The 22,572-nt window shown below is 41.1% G+C and overlaps 1 protein-coding gene across 1 annotated transcript in view; it reads left to right on the forward strand.

Annotated features, from left to right (window-relative positions):
* SH2D4A (SH2 domain containing 4A) overlaps positions 1-22,572 on the forward strand; it is a 60,953-nt gene that overhangs the window by 33,119 nt on the left and 5,262 nt on the right. Inside the window, exons 6-9 of the mRNA XM_077773122.1 lie at positions 1,062-1,142; positions 5,048-5,159; positions 7,019-7,229; positions 9,957-10,087. Coding sequence (XP_077629248.1) covers positions 1,062-1,142; positions 5,048-5,159; positions 7,019-7,229; positions 9,957-10,087 — 535 coding nt within the window. The remainder of the gene's footprint in view (positions 1-1,061; positions 1,143-5,047; positions 5,160-7,018; positions 7,230-9,956; positions 10,088-22,572) is intronic.

The raw sequence follows: 22,572 nt of genomic DNA on the forward strand, positions 1-22,572 counted from the left end.
GGGCAGCTGGGAAAAGCAATGTAGCTACTGTGAGATAAGGGACAAAATGGATGTAGCCACACTGGTTTATTACATGACATAGTAATGACCCTAAAGTATCCTCTGTGCTCCACACTGAATCTTGGTACCAACCTTTTTCTGAAAATTTATTGACCATTTCTATTGATACCAAAATTCAGGAGTGTATCCTCAGGCACAGGGCATATACATCATGGTGATATGGGTTGTGGGTGGCTCTATTGAGCTATATAGGGCATGTGGCTTTTCATACTGGGAGTTGACTCAGACTTTGCATCAGGCCAGGGACAGGGTGACAGGGGCCTGTGTAACTCACTTGGTGTTAAGAAGCACTCCGTGTTATGCCAGGTCAGTCACAATGCCAGAGCAGTTGGCATGTGGCAGGCAGGCATGACACCAGGGAATCCAGGCAATGGATCTGGGAACCCCGCTGGCAGGAGTTGCCTCTTGGGAAATCCATTTAGAGCATCAGAAACCCAGATACCGGGCTCAGTAACAGGGGCAGGAGAAGTGGGGAGGGGAGGAGAGTGATCCGACAGGGAAAGTAGGCAGAGCTCCCAGGCACCAAACTGATATTCCAGTCGCCCCTCTGTCCTAGACAGGGAGTAAGGCACATGCAGTTAAATGGCAGAGACGAAGCATTTCTCTGGTCTGAACTAAAATAGGGGATGATGTAGAGCAGGGGTTAAGAGAAGAAGAGCATTTAAATTAAGGAGTAATCGTGATGTCTAGAAGTCATTCTGGGGCCCTGGGGCCAGCCGGGAGCAAAAAAGAGAAACCCATTTGTCATGAGCAAACCACCACTGGCTCCAGGGTCTTGAACAATAATCCTCTCTGAGTAGAGAGGCTGAGGTGTCCCGTACCTGCTGCCTTAGTCATTATTGGCTCAGGGACTTAGGTGGTGGTGGAAAGCTTTGGTGCATGCACCTATGGGAGTGGGGCAGGTTAGGGAATATTGAAATGAGGGAAGCGTTAACAGATTATCTACTGAAACTTCACTGTAGCTCTAAATGGTATAAAAACGTGTTTCATTTAATTTTTAGTCACTCTCCAGTTCCTCGAGAAATATTCAACAAATGTTGGCAGATTCTATCAATCGTATGAAGGCATATGGATTTCACCAGGTAAAGACTTACATTCTGTCTTCATAGGGATAAATGCATAGGCATTTCCACTAATGTTTCACAAATGGGTATATTAGTCTCATGCAGAAATGAAAGCAGCAGAATGTGAGATGTGTCTTAAAAAGCTTGTGAGCATAGCTATTCATCTTTACCTGTTTATCTGGAGTCAGAAAAGTCTTGAATATCATGGAAAGAGCAGATGCCAAGACATATCTGCTAAACTCCTCACGGAAGAGAGACAACACCAGAGCGTGATAAATGAGGCATTTACCTTGGTAGAAATAGTGAATTCAAATTAAGTTCCTAATGTGTTCATTGTTTCTGTGATCCTGTCCCTGCAACATAAGCAGCCTTTTGTGCCGTTCGTGTCCACTGTGCCAGGAGCTCCTTTGGGCACTCAGATCTCTCACACAACCACCCAGACATGAGATTCTTCCTATAGACCAAGCCTGTTTCCTCCATCTTGCTAGATTGTCATTGTATCATACATTCATCACAGTAAACGGGGCATAGACTGGCAGTTGGAAACCATAGTAGGATTTGACTCGCAGTAAGTTTGAAAACATAGTGTAAGATACGAGGCTATAAAGAGAAGGTTCTGAGTGACCACAGGCCTGAGATGGGGCCATGGTAAAGGCCCACATTCTAGTAGACTCTCAGAGATCTACTAGATCTTGACTAGGGATCGATATCCTGACTGGTCTGCAGGGACATGCATGAACTGGGATAGCTCCTATGGAGACTTCGAGAAGCCATGATGAATTTTTGCGGTATAGTCCTGGTGTGCATACTGCTGATATAATATGGGCTGTTCTAGAGCATCTAAATGAAAATTTCAGTAACACTACCCAGATTATATTGCTTCATTTCAAATGCTAGTGAGAAAGACAAAGGATCTGTGTATTCAACCAACTTCTGAGTTTCTCCTCTATGCTAGGCACTGTTACAGGCATTGCAAACACAGTGGAAAAAAAATAGATAAAATCTCTGCCCTCAGGAAGCTTATATTCTGGATCTAGGAGATAGACAACAAACACATCTATGAAGTCAGATGGTCATAAGTTCTATGGAGGAAAATAATGCAGGATAAGGGAGGTGAGGCAGGTTGGGAGGGTGGGAATTGTTTTTTTTATAGGGATGGTCAGAGAAGGCTACTCTGAAAAGGAGATATTGGTAGAGAACTAAAGGAATGAGAGAGGGAGCTATGTGGATGACTGGGGGAAAGTATGTTCCCAGCCGATGGAACAGCAAGTATAAAGGCAAAAGCCAAGAGCTCACTTGACATAGTTAAAGAGATCCATGCTGAGAAATTATGTAGACCCTTGTAAGGAATTTGGTATCTTGGTGTTATTTCAAGCCATGATGAAAGATGAGAGTGAGTTTAGATGGAAAAGAGAAGTGATCTATGGTCTAAGGCACATCAGTGTTTATACTGGGCCTGAAATATCTTGTCTCCAAAATGAGGGGGATGGACTAGATCACTGGTTCTTGGACATTTTAAAATGTAAGACATTCATTTTTGCACCCTCTCAGGAGAACACCTAGAGCCATGGGCCAATACACCCTTTCTCTAACCTAAGAAATTATATGGGAATTCAAGAGAATGAATGAGCAGATAGATCACTTACCAAGCTTCTCTGTAGAACAAAGGTGATAAAACAGATCCTTCCCACTTTGGAGGCAATGGAGAGGGTCTATGAGGAAACTGGTGGAGAGTATTTCCATTAACAGGCTGGGATGAGAGGAGATGTTTTGACGTCAAACTGCCTGTCCTCGTGTTTAAACCTCAGCCCATGGGCGTCCAGACCAGGGTCCAGGCTCAGCCCTGCGGTTCCTTCACTGCTCAGCCTCCATCTTGATTTTCCCATGCTTGGCTCCCCATCCCCATCCTGGGCCTACATGTTTCCAGCAAACACTTTTAAAAAGGAAATGATGGTTTGGCTTGGTTTTCTAAGTAGATGAAGTAGGAAGTAGAGATCAACTTGTAACTGTTAGGTGCCCCTAACAGTTATTTAAAATGCCAGAAGCTGGTTTTTGTTGTTTTTTTTTTTTTGGTTTTGTTTTTTTTAGTTTTTATAATACTGGCAAACCATGGAGGCTTAGCTCCNCAGAAGCTGGTTTTTGTTGTTTGTTTTTTTTTTTGGTTTTTTTTTTTTAGTTTTTATAATACTGGCAAACCATGGAGGCTTAGCTCCAGGCAGGAAATGAAAGTAAGAAAAAAATGAAAATAATAAATAACAAATACACAAAAGTTTTGTTACATCTTGGGTTGCTTGGGTGACTCAATCAATTAAGCATCTGTCTCTTGATTTTGCTCAGGTCATGATCTCACCATTTGTGGGATCAAGCCCCGTGTGGGGCTCTGCACTGACAGCACAGAACCTGCTTGAGATTCTCTCTCTCCCCCTCTGCCTCTCCCATTTGCTTGCATACACACTCTCTCTCAAAAAAAAGAAAAAGAAAGAAAGAAAGAAAAAAAGTTACATCTGAAGTGAAATGCAGTGTATGAATTATTACCTATATTAACTGTGATTTATGACTTCCCACAGTGATTGAAAATAAGTTTCATGACATCAAGGTTTATATTTCAGTTGGGGTGAAATAATTTAACAGAAAGAAAGTGTCTTTCTATAGAAAAAAAACCTATCATTTTTGTGCTGGAGAACAAAGCAAGATCTGTCTTTTCGGACCCTCTCAGCTTATTTCATTATTTAGGTGACCAAGGCTTTTATTTAGTTCACCAAGTGCTAAGTTCAGTTTTCTTATAAGCACTCAGGATGCAGTACCCAGATAAACAAAGTACTTTTTAGGTCTAAGTGATTTGGTGTATGAGTTTCTCTTTAGTTAAAAACTAGTTCCTTCAGTGTACTAGTTTGCATAGAGCTGTCCACCTCACAACAGGGAACATGGTCATTTTTATGTTATGTGTACTTTACCACAGCTTTTAAAAAGGTTAAAATGGTAATTTTTATGTTATGTATATTTTACAATTAAAAAAAGCAAATTCCCTTTTTACGGAAGACTTATGTTTCTTATTTTATAGTTTCTCAAAGAGGATGCTTTGTAAAAATATTTTCCTGCTTTTTAAAAAATACAAAACAATGTTCCTTTTGGGGCCACCTAAAATCATGTGTGAGTACCACATTTTTAGACACAGTGGTGGGAGGGCACATGGAGATACAGCTGAGATTGCTGTAGAAATGTACTGTTATTTTTATGGAACCTGTCAGATACTGCAGTGTTTACACTGGTGCCATGAGACAGTATTTACACACCACTTCAGGGAATTCAGTTTAAAACAGAGAAGTGCTGTGTTTGAGGAAAATGGATATTTATTGAGTTCTTATTATGTGTTATACACTATGGGAGACCCTTTATAAATATTATTTAACCCTCACTGTAACACAATGAAATATTTTTAATTCTCTCTTTTTTTTAAGTTTAGTTTTGAAAGAAAGAGAACACAAGTGGGGGAGAGGCAGAGAGAGAGGGAGACACAGAATCGGAAGCAGGCTCCAGGCTCTGAGCTGTCAGCACAGAACCTGAAGTGGGGCTCGAACCCAAGAACCACAAGATCATGACCTAAGCTGAAGTTGGACACTTAACCAACTGAACCACCTAAGTGCCCCAAAATATTTTCAATTTTCTGATTATACTCAGGGGAAGACAGCCTAAGGGGAGTTTGGTAAGGGGCCATGCAGTTGTACAGCTAGGTTGTGGTAGGGTCAGCTTCAGGTGTCACTGACTCCAAGCTTTTCCTGCAACAACAAATTGTCTAGCCAGGGGGCCCCAAGGGAGTTAAACAGACACCGACCCCTGAGTCCCCCCTCCCCTTCTACCCCTCTCCTCACAGAAAACTGCCGGTCATTCACTTGTGTTTGTTTCTGTTTGTTTTATTTTAACAGAAGAAAGAGTCCGTGAAAAAAACACAAGATGAGGAACTAAAACAAGTAGATGAGGAGAAAACCAAGCAGATCTATAAAAGCTGGAAAGAAGATTCAGATTGGCAGGCATCTTGTGAGTACCGCAGGGCCTCCACAACACCTTAGACTCTCCAGGCCAATTCCTTCTCTTAATAAACGATCAAGCTAGGAAGCACTTAAAATAGTTGTTGAGAGAATTATTACTGAGTTGTTACACAAAGGTTTATGGGTCACTTTTTGAAGAGTGGTAAAGAGGTTCTCCATCTATCTTTGTACCATCACAGCTGTTATATCCATTTGATGGAATGGTATATAGCTATGAAAAAACATGTTTTAGAAGAGTATTTAATGAATTTGGGATATGTTTATATCTTTTTTTCTACTTGGAGATGAAAAAATATTACAAAATAGTATGAAAAACATTTATTTATTTATTTATTTATTTATTTATTTATTTATTTATTTATAAGTAGGCTTCACACCCAGCTTACAGCCCAACATGGGGCTTGAACTCACAACCATGAAAATCATTACCTGAGCTGAGATCAAGAATCGAACACTTAACCAACTGAGCCATTCAGGTGTCCCCAAATATCCCAATTTAAAAATGTTTGAGTATATGAAGCAAAAGAACTGGAAGGTTATTATCATTGTCAACATTAGTTTTTTTGGAGAGGTGTGATCTGAGATTTATTTGAATTCTTGTTCTTGTTATTCTGTATCTTTCTAAATTTCAGGATTGAACCCAACTTGGTAATAGAAGAACCCAGGAATAACCAGTTGAGTTTACCAGCGTCTTTCCCATGCCTGTCAGCTAACCCTGACTCCTTTTAGAGTTAGCACTGCCAGAGATAGATCTCCTCAGAAGGAGCTCAGTTCAGGCGAAGGCAGAGCAGAGCCTGCTCAGGGATGCTAGGGGAGAATGCAGGCTTGAAACAGCTGACCCAGAAAAAGGTTTACCTACCGGGTCATCCCTAGAAACCTCTTGAGAGCGAGAACAGGAGTGGCAGTGTTTTCAGGCTGTGGAGAATACTGTGTTCAGTTCCATTACAGTGAATACCATTAACATGGCAGCTTTTGTGAAATGAAGATATTTGCAAGATCCAGTCACTTCTATGCAGTGAAACTCGAGTGTAATGGAACATTCTTGGTATCTATTTGAAGTCAAACCAAACAGAGTTTGATCAATAATGCCTGAAGTGCAAATACACTCAATAAAAATTAGTCCTAACATCCTGCATTAGAGTCCTTTACTCCTGTGTTGCTAAAACAAAAACAAAACAAAACAATAAACAGTATTTTATGAAGCAACATTTAAAGGTGGCCTTGGGGTGCTTTTATGTGTATCAACACATTCTCTGTCTATGGTGAGAATCACTTTATTTTATATTTTTGGTCTGGCAGGCCAGTTTATGTTTGGTTCAGCTCTCTCTGGACTCTGTGTGTGACCTGTGGTGAGCCTCACCACTCTTTCACCCTGTCCACAGACAGAAGCCACTGCACTGAGGAGTTCCTCATAGCCTGCTCTTTGCTGGTGATATCCTGAGTTCCATGTGAGGGATGTGACATCACCTTTTCTTATCCACAGACCCCCTGCCAGTTGGAATTCTCACTTCGTCTGTGACTCATCACTTAGTCTTGCCAACCGCAGGAAATTCTAAAACACGTACACGTGGTTCTCCATTTCTATCTCCTCCCTTCCTCCTCCTCTTCCTTCTTCTCTCTCTTAGAAAGTCCTAAAGCTCCCATAGAAAGACAGGATTTCTGCAGTGAACATTGGGCAGTTGTGAATGTGCAGGCCTGACTATGTGAGTCATAGGTGTTGACACAGATTGTTCATTATCGTCATCAGATGACAGAATCTGCTGAGAGACTGCTCTCTACCCCAGCTGAGTCTTCTCACCATCTCTGTGGGTTGACCTGGGGCTTTCTCAATCCCCCTTATGTTCCTAGTGAGAAAATCCAAAGCAGCTGATGAGAAGAGACGCTCTTTGGCTAAACAAGCGCGGGCAGACTACAAGAGGTTATCGCTGGCGGCTGAAAAAGGAAGAAGCGGTGAGGGACCACAAAGCCCCCCAAGCATCCCTCAGAAACCAAAAAGACCCCCCCTTCCACCCAAGCCTCAGTTCCTAACCCCAGCGGGATACCCTCGAAAGCTTCTTAGGTAAGAAGCCACACAGATGGCTTTAAGCATAACGGTTAAAACTGCCTGATTAAAGACAAATTGCATGACGGGCCATGGGGAGTGAAGCACCAGCTGGCTGCCTGTGTAATTCAATTCAGCCTCCCCTCCAAGCCTATCTTCCCGAGATACCTGGTCTGGATTCATCCCATTCTTACCTATAAAATATCCAGTTATTGTAATTAAGATACTCAGTAACTTAGGGTACACATCGAGTTCAGTGCCTTCCTATGCTACTAGTGCAGCCTCATCCCCTTGCGCTGCAGGGGAGCCAACGAGGGGAGAAGCAGAAACAACAGGGATTTCATCAGTGCTCAGTATTGCTGTTAGGAGGGAACAGTATCAAAGTAGGAATCTAATGGCTTGCTGACTTTCACAGCTTCAGTACAGTTCTGTTTTCATTGCTCAGGATGAAAGGTTTGATGGTAATCCTTGTTCTGGGATACAGAGCCAAGCTCATATATTGAGAATTTGGAACTGTTTCTTTTTTGAAGGAACACCTTTTTGGTTGTGATGGTGCCTTTGCCTCCAAGGCTATGGGAAATTAGAGCAACTTGTTTTGTAAAATCCCTGAAGAAAAATAGAATGGGATCATAGCAGAAACCCCTTTCTCCTATGTTATTTAACTGATTATAAAATTATTTTCTCCTGGATATTATGATTTTTGTAATATTCTAATATGTAGAAAGATAATATTTAAAATATACGCGATAAATCAGAGTGATTGAATGAAACAGAACTGTCTGAAAGCTCTGCCTTCTGAAATAAAAACTAAAAATACTTCTCTGTTACAAGTATGGAGAAATAAAAAGCAAACAAATCCTCCCTTTGCTTGGAGTCAGTAGTTATCTTCAAAGCTTTTCCTAATGGGAATTATGATCTCAGAGGAAACAGGAAGGTGAACCTTTTCCTCTACTATAATTATTTCTACTTACTCAACTAAGAGATTCCATTTTGTGACTTGGGGACCAGAACTAAATGATCATGGTCTATAACGCGACAGTTTGGGGAATGATTTTTTTTCTTATGGACAAAAACCCAAGAAAGGCAATCAGAAACAGGAATCCTCGCACTTCTGTGACCAAGGCACAAAGGTGTGACGTCCGGCACAGGGTCCTCTCCAGCACCCAGGCTTGTCTGTGTATTGGCCACAGATCCCTAGCTGGGCTCTTTGTGGACCTGCCTCTGTTCTCGAGGCTCTTTCAAGGGTGGGGCTGTGCCTTGTAATATGTCCTGGCCCACAGTATTTTCAGAGCACAGTGTATGTGATTGACGGCAATGAAGGTGGCCTTTAATAAGGGCAATTCTTGTTTTGAGCTGTGCTCAGTTAGCTCATTTTTTCCAACTTAATACACTTGTGTGAAATGCTTCTTGTGAGGCAGCCAGAATGGATGGTTTTGGGGCTGGGACAACAGTGATGACCAAGGTCAGCTAGGAGCCAGCCCAAGAAAAGACAGAGATTGGCTGTCCTGAGATGTTTTGCTTAATCTCCAAAGAGTTCCCGAAGAAAAAGAACCTAATTGAAGGCTAATAAAAGCACTCATCACATAATCTTGTGTGTGTGCAGTGTCTGATACTATTATAGGCTATTTTTTCCAAACTGCTATTTATGTATATATGTGAAAATTTACATGCATATATGTACATCTGACATATATGTCACACGTAACTCTTGGTGACATATGTTACCATAAAATGCATAAAGAGCCATACGTTAATATATATGACAGGCAGCCCAGTAGTTCATCCAAACTCCTCATTGTTTTTACACTGAATTCTGCTCAAAATTAGTGGGCTGTGGTGTGAGACTTGGAAATATGTTTATTACATTGCAATGTTACTTTTGTAATGGAAATTGACTTACATCCCAGAACTTAAGTTCTGCTACTGGATATATTTCAAAATGATTCTGCTGCTTGTATCTTTTTCTTACCGATCTTCATACACTCTTCTTTCTTTTCACTTTATAGTTCTGAGGCTCTCTTTAGCAGAATCAAACTTCTTCAAAGTGGGAGAGAAGAAAGCAAGTCAGGGAAGTGGAAACAGAAAGAAGAGAAAGTTTAATAATGAACATGTTAGGAAGGAAATTATTTTATTGCATTTGCTTTCTTTTGTTTGCAAGAACATAGTCCCAAGGAAAATAGTGCTGGGGTGTATTTTACTTTTTAGTGCTTATTTTCTCTAACTTTAATTGGGAGTTAATGGAGCTTTTATTCACATTAAAAATGAATTAAACCCATGTTTTAACACAGCGGTAGCTCATGGCCATGACTAGCCCCACAGGACCAGAAGGACAAGTGGCAGATGTACGTTCCTTCCTGTTTTTTTAAATGTTATTTTTGAGAGCACAAGTTGGGGAGGGGCAGAGAGAAGTGGACAGATAATTTGAAGTGGGGTCTGTATGGACAGCAGCGAGCCCAGTGTGGGGCTTGAACTCACGAATGGTGAGATTGTGACCTGAGCCAAAGTCAGATGCTCAACCAACTGAGCCACCCAGGTGCCCCTCTTTCCTATTTTTCAACTAGCTCTCAAGAAGTTGTATGATGGCAGTAACTAGGGGTCTAACATTCCCTTAGCTCAGCCCATGTAATTAGATTTTCAAATATGTATAATATATACACGATTATATACATAGGATATATATGAGTTCTGAAGGCATTGCTTTCAAATTAGTTAAATCTAACTTGAAAACCTTTTTCTAAATTACAGAAATCAGGGAGTGACGAGGATGGCATCCAGCTCTGCCCAGGAGGACATCATTCGGTGGTTTAAAGAGGAGCAGCTGCCGCTGCGAGCGGGCTACCAGAAAACCTCAGACACCATAGCCCCCTGGTTCCATGGTGAGTACAGAGGTCTCCGGGATGGAACCTCATTTGACGATGCTCGGAGCTATGCTAATCCAGCAGGAGGGCAGAAAGAATAAAGGCATCCTTTTATTTGTGCTGCCTAAGATGAGTCTTTGAAATTATTTTCACAAGCAGTTTTTCAAAGGTTTCTCAGTGAGTTGCAAACTCATGATGAATTTAGAAAACAGTAAGTGGTTGTGGTCTCTGCATGTACTGTGGGCTAATTTATCACCACAAATACAACACTGCTGGGTGGGGAAAACAGTGCCTGCTGTTTACTTATACTAGGGCTTCTCTCAAATGGCAATGCCTGTTGCCACCCTCTGCCATGAGTCAGATATGCCCTTTGGATGTGGTGGGCAGGGCATTGGTTTAGCAATCCCAAGGTCAGCTCTCCATTAACGGTTGAGTGACTTTGAGCAAATCATCTTTTTCTTTAGCAGGTCGATTTATCTGAGCCTCATTTTCCTCAGCTATTAAATGAAGAAATTGAACTTTATGATCTTTAACCTAAAAATTCTATTACTTTGATCTATGTTTCCATTAAGTAGTTAAGGCTGCCAGGTGGGTTTGTTGAAGCCTGAGCAGATATTACCCAATAAACCATTTAACACTAGAAACTTGATTAATTCAAGTCCTCTATGTACCCAGCACACATTTCACTGACTTCTTAGTTTCTTGGAGTTCAAGAAAAGAAGTGGCTTCTTGCCTCAATTTGCTTCTGTAAATTGTGGCTGATTTGGACTAATTGGCTCCATGTACAACAAAAGTGCTTTAAAACAAAAATAGAGTTCTCTCAGAGGGCACACTTGTCCCAAAGGATATCTTGGTTTGAATCATGTTGAAAGCTTCTCTCTCTTAACTAATATCCTGTCACACATAAATATATCCACAAAAATAGGCCCCCAAGCCTATAACATGGCAAACTCTTCTAAAAAGAAAAATATTATTTGTAGTAGGCTCTCTGCTAATGGGCTGCTTTTGCAGTCAGATCATTATGGGGCTGTCTAGCTTTCCTTGAAAATATATGTTCTTTGGCAAGTTAGGCCTCAGTAATTGTCCATTCCCAGAGGAGCCCCTCCCCCTCCAGGACTGAGTCGTAAGCCTCCATTCTTCCCATTCTGCTTGGAAGACCTTGGAAGAAAGAGTGACATTAGTGTCAAAAGATGAATAGAAAGATCATGGCCAATTACAGGTTAGCCCCACTGTTTCATATTGCCTTTCCCCCCTTTTTACGATAAGCACTGAGGAAATCAGTAGTTTGTACTTTCTGTGTCATTGGACAGAAGATGTTGTCATCCCTGATTACAAGGGTGGCAGTTCATTTTAACAGCAGGAATGAGAAATTGAAAATGTTGGTTCATGTAATTCAAAATCCTGGTACTTTAACAGGCAGTTCTATTTGAAACAGTTGCTTAAAGTGAGGAAGATAAAGTTGAACTAAAAATTCGATTGGAGCTTTGATTAAAAAATAAGATCTTGAGTTTTACATATAATAATTTGTTGCTATTATAACTTGTTTATTTTCGTTTATATAAATATTTATCAAAATCATAAGCAAAACAATATACAGTATAATGTAAATAATATAATAATAGTCATGTAAGTCATTATCTTCTGTTTTAAGAAGACAAAATTTCACGTTTCTATGATAAAGAAAAGATGGATCATATCTTATGTTTTTGAAATATAATTGTTTATTGATCATGAGCTCTGTTTAAAATAATGGGATGGTAGCTACTGCATTGGTTTACCATCTTCCTTCCATTTATTAAAAACTTTTTTTTAATGTTTTATTTATTTCTGAGAGAGAGAGAGAGAGAGAGAACGAACATGAGCAGGGGAGGGTCAGAGAAAGAGGGAGATACAGAATCTGAAACAGGCTCCAGGCTCTGAGCTAGCTGTCAGCACAGAGCCCGATGCGGGGCTCGAACCCATGAACCATGAGATCATGACCTGAGCCGAAGTGGGATGCTTAACCAACTGAGCCACCCAGGCGCCCCCTTCCTTCCATTATCATGCACTCCATAAACTGCCTTTCTTATGTTACTGTTTCGGTCAGCTAATTTTTCCCTGTGGAAGTTCACACTTTCATCCTTTTCTTTTAATTAGCTTTAGACAGGCTGGGAGTGGGTAGGAAAGGACGAGGGAAATGAAGACCACTGGGTCTCTGGCTTGTGGGGCTAGGCAGGAGGTGGCATGCTGTCAGTTGGGAGAAGGACCACAGGAGGATGGGAGATTAGAAAAGAAGAGGAGACAATGAGCTTATCTGGGATATGATGAGTTTGAAATGTCTTTGGGGCAGTCATGTGAAAATATCCATTTGGCAATTGGATTAATGGAACAGTGCTAGAGATAATATATTGGAGTTATTAGCACTTAATGAAAAGCATAGGAGGGATGCGGCTTTCCAGGAGTGAACTGGGAAGAATGATGAGAGAAGGCCGAGGCCGAGACCCTGGGGAGCACTAACATTCATTGTGATGGCAAAGAAGAGCAGAGACCCCAGATCTTTGTCTCAGGTCTCCTCCCTCACTTGTGATCATGAGATGAATATCTGGCCATAGGTGCTAGTACTAGAGGCAGTAAAGTAGGGTGCTGTGTGCTGTCTGAGATGTAAGAGCTTGGAAAATCCCGAGTGCAAAAGAGATCCCGAAATGCAGTGCTGAACTCTACTTCATGAGCATCTTTTGATGATCTCAAGCACATCTAGGTATGCTGTCCCCCCCACTTCTCCTCTCTCAGCAAGCTTACTTCAGAGACCACAAGGCTTCAACTTTTACTGGACTTTTGTTCCCATTGGTTATGTGGGGCTTATGGGAGAACCCGCTGAAGATTCTCAAGTTCTTTTACAGTTTTTCTTAGCTTTCCTTAGAGCCAGAGCACATTTCTAGCTTTTACATGGTTCAGTTTGGTGTTAGGATCCAGATGGAATGACTTGCTGGTCTCTCTTGGCTGCTTCTCATGATCCTTCCTAGCAGGCTGGAGACCAGGGAGCTGATGTAACCTGGTTCCTTCCCAGGATGCTTTTCCACCTGCCCCCTGGGAAGGACCTCCCTGCAAATTTGAAGGCCACCTTACTACACTGCACAACCACAGAATCATGAAGAATGGAAACCCCAGCAGTTTTGACAGAGGGCCTTGTGAAGGAATTTTGTAGTGGGCCTTTTTCTAATTTTTTAATATTCTGCAAAGGCAATTAATGTCGGTTCGTTTGGAAAGGTTATGCTCACACTCAATGAGGAGGACTGCCAGCAAGACCGCAGTGTCTGTCCCAGAGCTTCTTGCCTTGCTGCTAAGCCCCTCCCATAGGAAAAAGTTCTGGACTTTGTCACAGTGTGAATAACTGGTGTTGATCTCTCATCTGGCCTCCTTCTCAGCCTCCTAACTAGTCTCCATCATTCTTCTACTGTCCCTTGTTCTTAACATAATCAAACTGCAATAAGAGTAAAACCCAAATTCCTCCCTGGGGCCCACAGAGCTGGCTTGATCCTCCCCTGATTATTGCTCCAGCCCCATCCCAGACAACGTTCCTCAAAGAGCCCTGCCTTGATCACTGCTCTCCACCACACGTTTCCCTTCTGTCCCTGACACGCCACACTTACCCCTTTCTTAGGGCCTCTGCAGTTGTCTTTCCGGAAGATCCTTCTATAGCCAGCCTCTTGAGGAGCTGGCTCATGTGACTGTGGAGGCCTCATGGGCCCCAAATCTGCTGGGTAAGCTAGCAGGCCGGAGACTCAGGGAAGACTGGGCTCGAGTCCAAAGTCTGAACACTGGCAGAATCCCTTATTGCTCAGGGAAGGTCAGTCTTCGTTCTTTTAAGGCCTTCAACTGACTGGATGAGGCCTACCCACATTATGTGTGGTTTTTCTCCCTTTAACTACAAAGGAAGCTATGACTAACACCAACGATGTAACAAATATTATATCTAGGATACAGTATATTATTATTATCCTGGATATTATTTATATTCCAGAATACAGTACAGTGAATGTTAGAAATGAAACTTGGGGCACCTGGATGGCTCAGTCAGTTTGGCATCTGGCTCTTGATTTTGATTCAGGTCATGATTTCCCAGTTTGTGAGATCAAGCCCCTCATCCAACAGTGTGGAACCTGCTTGGGATTCTCTTTCTCCCTCTCTCTCTGCTCCTTCCCCACCTCTCTCTCTCTCTGTCTTAAATAAATAAATAAACTTAAAAAAAGAAAAGAAAGCCTGAAAGAATTAAGCCCCCTCTGTTACTGCCTTTTTTGATTCTATATACTTCTCTCCCAAAGAGTGAACCACTCTTTTGAAATTATCCTTTCATTTTCATACTCTCATTATATATGTATATGCATGTGAATTTTTATAAAATACATTATATTTTATAAAACACAAATATATGCTTCTATAAAGCATGCAATATTGTGTTTAACATTTACATGGTATCATGTTATAGGCATTGTTCTGCAACTTGAGTTTTTTCCCAACATTATGTTGTCTGGATTTTTCTTTATTTAAATAAAGGTAGACTGGCTCATTTGTCTTACCTATTATGCAGTATATTATAATATATGTTATTTATAATATATAAACTGTAAACATACAATGCTTTATATGTGTTTAATAATGATATTTGTATTTTATTATACACACATATCATTATTCACTCATCCTTTCTATATTTGGTATGGTTTTTTTGCCATTACAGAAAATGATGTGGGGTCTATACTTTGGACATATCTCATTGTACACATATGTGATAATTTCTTCAGTGGGTATATCTAAAGGTGGAATTGCTAGGAGAGTCGGGTATGTGTANCAGAGCCCAATGCAGGGCTCAAACCCGTGACCATGAGATCATGATGTAAGCTGAAGTTGGACATTTAACTGACTAAGCCGCCCAGGTGCCCTCACCTTATCTTAATTTGCACGGATTTGTAGTGAGGCTGAGCCTTCCATGTTCTTGGATAGGGGTGTTCTGTAAGTACTTCTAATCTTTTGACCATTTTTCTGGTCACTTGAGTTGTCAATATTAATTTGTAGGATTTTATATATTCAACATAGTGATCCTTTATCAATTATATGGGTTACATATATCTTTTCCTAGTCAATGTATTTTAGATTTTTGGCACATTTTGAGGCATAGGAGTTTTTCATTTCAGTGAGGTTGAGTTTAGCTACTTTTCCTTTATGGTTTTTGCTTGTTGTATAATACATAATCCACCTGTAATTTATTTTTGTATTTGATATATGGTACAGACACCTAATTTATTCTTCTACATATGAGTGGCCAATTCTCCCAGCATCATTCATTAAATAGTCTTCCTTTTTCCACTGATTTGTAATGCTGCCGCTATTGTATACCAAGGTCTTGTATATGGGGTTACTGTATATTTATACTATGTCTTTATATCTAGTAGGAAAAGTTCTCCCTCCTCCTACTTCTTCGAAATTGTCATTTCTTGGTCCCATGTAGCTCACATGGCTTTTAGGGGCAACATGTCAAGTTTTAAAATGCTTGTTGGGAATTTCAATAGAATTTCATTGAATTTGTATATTAATTTGGAGATATACGTGCCATCTTTGTGTTATTGTATTTTTCCATCCATGAGCATAGTAAATGTCTTCTTAAATTATTAAACAAATTCCCACATAGGACATGCACCTTAAAAAAAAAAGGAAAACTAGATTTAGTTCTAGGTATGTAATTTTTTTTCTGTTTTGAAAGGGATTTTTAAAAATTACCTAATTGGTTGTTGATGCTGTAAAGAAGTTATGTTTTATATGTTGATCTTGAATTCCTTAATACTGTTGAAATCTCTTGTTAATTCTAATTGTCAGAAGATTCTTTTGGAGCTGTAATTTTCTGAGGATCAAATATGTGCCAAACATTACATTGAAGGAGGTAACTTTTATTCTCACTTTATAGAATAAGAACTAGGAACTGAGATGTGAAGTTCTTTTTGGGCTTCTACTACTAGTGAGAATATTCAGAGCCAGATCTATTTTACTTCAAAGCCACAGCATATCTGACCACTAACACAAGTGGGAACATCCATGTCATGCTTTTTATATAACTTGGAAATTTAAATCAGTGAACAGTAATACCGCAGAGATTTGTTTCTACAATAAGTGAATTAATTCACTAAATCTCACAGTCAGTGGCGATGTGCCCCATCCCCACCTATGGGAATAAGGATAAAGCAGGTCTTTGTCCAGACGCTGTTTTGCTCACTCCCGGGGAGAATTTCAAGAGGCAGATATGTAACATTCAAATGTTTAATAAAATGCCCCAAGGTCGGGGCGCCTGGGTGGCTTAGTCGGTTAAGCGTCCGACTTTCCCTTAGGTCATGATCTCGAGGTTCGTGGGTTCGAGCCCCGCGTCGGGCTCTGTGCTGACTGCCAGCTCAGAGCCTGGAGCCTGTTTCAGAGTCTGTGACTCCCTCTCTCTCTGACTCTCCCCTGCTCATGCTGTCTCTCTCTCTCTCTCCTAGAAATAAATAAAAATATTAAAAAAAAAAAATGCCCCAAGGTCACAAGAGTCTGGGGTAATAGAAATACAATCTATATTATGATTGTGATAGTGGATACCCAGTTTATACATTTGTCAAAATCAGTCATTTTCATACTTAAAATTGGCAAATTTGGTTGTATATAAATTATATCTCAAGCTGATTTTTAAAAAATGTAGAGCCCAAGAAACACAGAGTTTCCTTAGCTCTTAGCATAGAAAGGGGGTGCAACTGATCTTGAACAATGTAGGGGGTGGGGTGCCAACTTCCTGCATGGTTGAAAATCCACAAATTAATGTTTACTTCCCAGAAACTTAACAACTGATAGCCTACTGTTGACCAGAAGCCTTACAGATAACATCAATAGCCAGTTAACACATATTTTGTATGTTATATGTATTATCGCTGTATTCTTATGATGAAGAAAGCTAGAGAAACGAAATTATTAAGAAAATCATAAGGAAGAGAAACTACATTTACAATACTATTTTTATTGAAAAACACCCCCATATTAGTGGACTGTGCAGTTCAAACCTGTGTTGTTTGAGGGTCAACTGTATAGTTCAGGGTTGGCACAAGACTCCAAGACCAGATCACTTAGATCTGGGTTATGTTCAACTCCTATAAATGGGGGTAATAATTATATCTACACTATAGAGTAGGGTTTTTTGTTTTGTTTTGTTTTCTGTTTTTTTTTTTTAAGTACATCAAGGGCACCTGGGTAGCTCAGTTGGTTAAGCGTCTGACTCTTTTCTTAAAAATGTATTTTTAATTTGTTTTTAATGTGGGTTTTTTTTCAATTATTAGAGAGAGAGAACATGAGCAGGGGACGGTCAGAGAGAGAAGGAGATACAGAATCTGAAGCAGTCTCCAGGCTCTGGCAGCACAGAGCCTGACACGGGGCTTGAACCCACAAACCAAGAGATCACGACCTGAGCTGAAGTTGGACGCTTAACAGACTGAGCCACCCAGGCGCCCGTGCGTCTGACNGTTAAGCGTCTGACTCTTTTCTTAAAAATGTATTTTTAATTTGTTTTTAATGTGAGTTTTTTTTCAATTATTAGAGAGAGAGAGAGAACATGAGCAAGGGACGGTCAGAGAGAGAAGGAGATACAGAATCTGAAGCAGTCTCCAGGCTCTGGCAGCACAGAGCCTGACACGGGGCTTGAACCCACAAACCAAGAGATCACGACCTGAGCCGAAGTTGGACGCTTAACAGACTGAGCCACCCAGGCGCCCGTGCGTCTGACTCTTGATGTTGACTCAGGTCATGATCTCATGGTCTCTGCCCCTCTCCTGTGTGTGCGCTCTCTCTCTCTCTCTCTCTCTCGCTCTCTCTCTCTCAAAATAAATAAATAAATAAACAAAAAGGAAAAAGCTCATCAGCTAATACATATAATGTCCTTTGAACAGTGCCGGGCACATGTTTCTGTTATTATGGCTTACCAGAACTGAACAGCATAAGAGTAAGTTCACCCTTCCTGTTCTCTCTGCCTTTCTCTTCATTATAATCCTAATCTTGCCACAAAATATTGTCATAACAGCATTGTATTTGAAGAATAAGTAACACTTCAATAAAATAGATCTTAATTACTGCAAAAATTGTCCTATGCTGTTTTGACAAGTATTTATTTAGGACCTGCCCTTAAAAATTCCTAGGAGGTCACCCCAGAGGGCAACAGGAATTGGGAAGAACAAAAGAACAACAACCCCCAAAACAGGGAATAAACTTGTTTGGAAAAGTTGAGCAGAACATTGCCAGTTAAGGTTGAGCACGGGGTTGGGAGGGAAGGTGCAGAGAGATGGGAGTGAGTCCTGGAATTGCTAAAGCCGTAGCTTCTGTTTTTTGGGTTTAAATCTCTTGCATTCCATAGTTGAGTCTGTTTGGTTTTGTTTCCTTCAGAAGGATTGTTTTCTTCTCTCTTTGTCTCCCTCCTTTCATCCTGTTGGACTATCTTGACCCTCGAGTACAGTCCTTGTTTTTATTCATTTTCTTCTTGCATCTCGTCACCGTGCTATAGCAGTCTTTAGGACACACGTTATGGTCTAGAACGTTTGTCAAGTTCATGGTTCGTAGGTGAGTCCTTCTGGGTAAATTTAACATCCTTTAAGGTCATTTTACTTATTCTGGTTCATGAATAGGAGTATCCAAAGCGTGTAGATATATAATTAATTGTACTCACTAACATGTTTTTTTTCACACTTCTTAGAGCAAAGAGCCAACAAATAAATAAAACTGAAGTTTGAAAGTCTATTCAGAAACCCACAGACTCCTATCTTCATTCCCTCCATCAGCATTTCCCGTCTCCTGTTAATACAGGACAGTGATCAGGGACTGGGAATAGAAAGGTGGGGAAAAGCTAGCAATAAGTGTATGAACAAATTTCTGATTTAGGAATTTTCTAATTGCTTCTGTTGTTAGAGGATTCACATATTTGCTTTACGCATCAAGAGTTGATTATTATTCCTCTGAAATGTAATGAAATGAACATTCCTTATTCAAATATGAACATAGTTAGACTGCTGATGAAGTATTTCCATCCTGCTTTATTTCTTGTTGATGTCTTCTGCTGTCATGGTTTATAATTGAACCTGCCTATAAGTGCTTCAGTCCCAATATTTTATATTTTAAGCAACGTAAAAAGCAAATCCCTTTAACATCTGTGGGATTTCAATATAGTTCACACTGCAGCTATTTTGACTGCTTCCATTTCTGACACATCCTCCAAACTTTCCTTCTCCTTGGAGAGCAAGTCCTATTCGTTTCTGAGGAGGCAGTTGCTGTCTGGGACTTAAGTTCCCTAGAGCCAGCTGTCCAGGCAGAGTTCTGTGTCCCTGTCCTTTGGCAGTGTGCCAGCCCGCAGCCCCTGCTGCACAGGCCTTGAGGACCGAGTGCATACAATGGGGGAGATTGTGTGGTCAGAGTCTCAGAGGCTGCCCGAGATTTCCTTCAGGCTAAAATTTTAATGGACGTGGGAATTGGCACTCATGAGTGATAATCTGTCCTTTGACTATTTTGCTGAGGAGTGGCCATTTCTTAACTGTGCGGCCAGCAAAATTCTGCCCCCCTCTCACAAAGAGATTTTTAAGTTTCTGTCTTTACTAAGCACATCCTGTCTCATTTACATACATGATTCACACATTGTGTATAGTGGGTAGGCTGTGGGCAGCAGTGAGAATATGTCCCTGTGTGAGCGTGGCTGGGAAGGACTAGTGCAAGCCCCTTCCCTGGCAGTCACTGTCCAGCCCTTGAGAGGGACCAGCATGACCTTAGCAAGGAGCCCTGGTAATTCACCTACATTTTAGCATGAAACCTTCATCTACATTAATGGCATCAGAGCATTTTGAATTATTCCCTGTAGTTCTCCTGTCTGACTACCTAGTATTCAGATTTCCAAACTAACTGAAGATGAAACATAAAGAGGCTGAAACTATGTACATTTATTCAGACTTGAGAAGAGCTGGCTTTTTTGCAGCAAATACTAATGCATCATTGTAGGTTGTTTTTTTTTTTGTTTTTTGTTGTTTTTTTTTTTTCAAGACCCTGACTTTTCTCATAAATTACCCAGTGTAGCAAACTGGCTGCAGAAACATTAGTGTATATTTCCATTAATGTTCAGAATAGTCCATTAACCCCAAAGACCTTGCTTACTTGGGTTTTTCAAATGATGCACCTGTCCTCACCCTAATGCTGCCAGCCACTGGAGTCATGGCCTGCGTGTGCCTGGGAGCCCCAAGCTTCCCATTACTGATGCCCAGTTCAGTTTTGTCCTTTTACACTGGGCTCTTGGAGGGACCCAGAGGGACCACATAGGCAAGGGAAGGGTAGAGTGGATGGGGGAGGGGCAAAAGAGACTTGCTTTGGGGGTTTGACTTTAAGATTTCTTTTTAATGAAAAGGGGGATCCTGGTATTTAGAGATTTTTTAATGTTTATTTTTGAGAGAGAGAGAGCACAAGTGGGAGAGGGGCAGAGAGAGGGGGACAGAAGATCTGAAATAGGCTGACAGCAGCATGCCCGATGTGGGGCTGGAACTCATGAACCACGAGATCATAATCTGAGCCGAAGTTGGGTGCTCAACTGACTGAGCCACCTAAGCACTCCTTGTGAGAAGTATTTTTAACCTTTGCTTTTGTTGTCAGAATTTTCTTTGTTGTCATGTGGTTTCTTTATGAAATTTGGACACTCTTTATTCTGGGAAAGGAGGCAGTAGTTGTCATGGTTAAGAGCATATCTTAGGGACCAAATCCCAGCCCCATCAACCAGCTGTGTGGCCTTAGGCAAGTTACATGACTTCTGATCTTCTGTCTCTCCTCTCCAGACAGGGATATCACCTGCTTCACAGAGTCATTCTAATGATTCAATGAGTTAATATATGTGAATATTTAGAGTTGAATGTGACACATAGTAAGCCCTGGTTAATAAGTGTTAGTCATTAAGGTAATGAAGAAAGAACAAATTATGTGATTTTTATTCTTGAAATATTAAGGAAACATGACTAATTTTTTTTTTAATAGTTTATTGTCAAATTAGTTTCCACATAACACTCAGTGCTCATCACCACAAGTGTCCTCCTCCATGCCCATCCNAATGAAGAAAGAACAAATTATGTGATTTTTATCCTTGAAATATTAAGGAAACATGACTAATATATTTTTTTTAATAGTTTATTGTCAAATTAGTTTCCACATAACACTCAGTGCTCATCACCACAAGTGTCCTCCTCCATGCCCACCCCCCCCTCCCCCCACATCTGAGGATGTGGAGAATCGGGCACCCTCCTACACTGTTGGTGGGAATGTAAACTGGTACAGCCCATCTGGAAAACAGTGTGGAGGTTCCTCAGGAAACTAACAATAGAACTCCCCTATGACCCAGCAAAAACATGACTAATATTTTAAGAGCTCTATTTTTCCTTGTCCCTAAGGTACCCGAGACCCCAAGGGTGAAAGCTCGACATCACAGTGCATCTCCCTCCATACAAAGGATCTAGGGCAGGTCCTGGAGCCTCTGTGAAAATACTTCCTGTAAATACTGAAAGGGTTAAAGAAAGCATAAGGTGGAAGGAAGCTGAAGTGGGGAAATACAGAGCTCTCATCCAAGTTTAAGACCTCCTGTGAATAGTGCATGCCCTTTTTGTCCGGCAGGGTTGCTACTTGGAAATGAGTTCTTTTTTTTTTTTTCTTAGTTTATTGTCAATTTGGTTTCCATATAACACCCAGTGCTCATCCCNAATGAATTCTTCTACAACTCAGCTTTTGTTTTACACACCCCTAACCTAGGCACTTTGCAGTGTGGGACTTTAATGTCACCTTAACAGCAGAGATGGATTCCTTCATGAAAGTTGTCTTAGTGCCATCCCCTCCCTGCGGGGTTTTCTGGGCAGCCCAAGAAGCAGAGAGTATGGGACAGATGACAGAAGAAGGAGTGAGGGTCTCCTGGGCAGAGCTCCGGGAGGGCAGCAGCCCAAGGGCAACTCTCAGCAGACCCGACGCTCCTCAAGGAGAATGCTGAAGCCCGACGCGCTATGCAACGGGAGCGCTGAGCTTCGGGAGGTTGCAGAGGACACCAGTGTGTCACTCCCACGTCCAGGCGACTGTACTTGAGTCATCACTGAAAAATACATCTTCCTTATGTTGCCCGGGTGAGAAATGTATGAAATAAATACTTATAGTTTACTTTCAGCAAATTTCAGGAAAACTTCATGAGCCCAGTGGGGTTAAAGGAACAAAATACTTGGGGCACCTGAGTGGCTCAGTCGGTTAAGCGTCCGACTTCGGCTCAGGTCATGATCTCACGGTTTGTGGGTTCGGGCCCCACGTCAGTCTCTGTGCTGACAGCCAGCTCAGAGCCTGTTTCAGATTCTGTGTCTCCCTCTCTCTCTGACCCTCCCCTTCTCATGCTGTCTCTCCCTCAGAAATGAATAAAACAAAAACAAACAAAAAAGAAACAAAATACTTGAAAGAGAGACAAGAGACCTGAA

This window comes from Crocuta crocuta, unplaced genomic scaffold, assembly GCF_008692635.1.
Source record: "Crocuta crocuta isolate KB4526 unplaced genomic scaffold, BGI_CrCroc_1.0 scaffold177, whole genome shotgun sequence".
Classification (NCBI taxonomy): domain Eukaryota; kingdom Metazoa; phylum Chordata; class Mammalia; order Carnivora; family Hyaenidae; genus Crocuta; species Crocuta crocuta.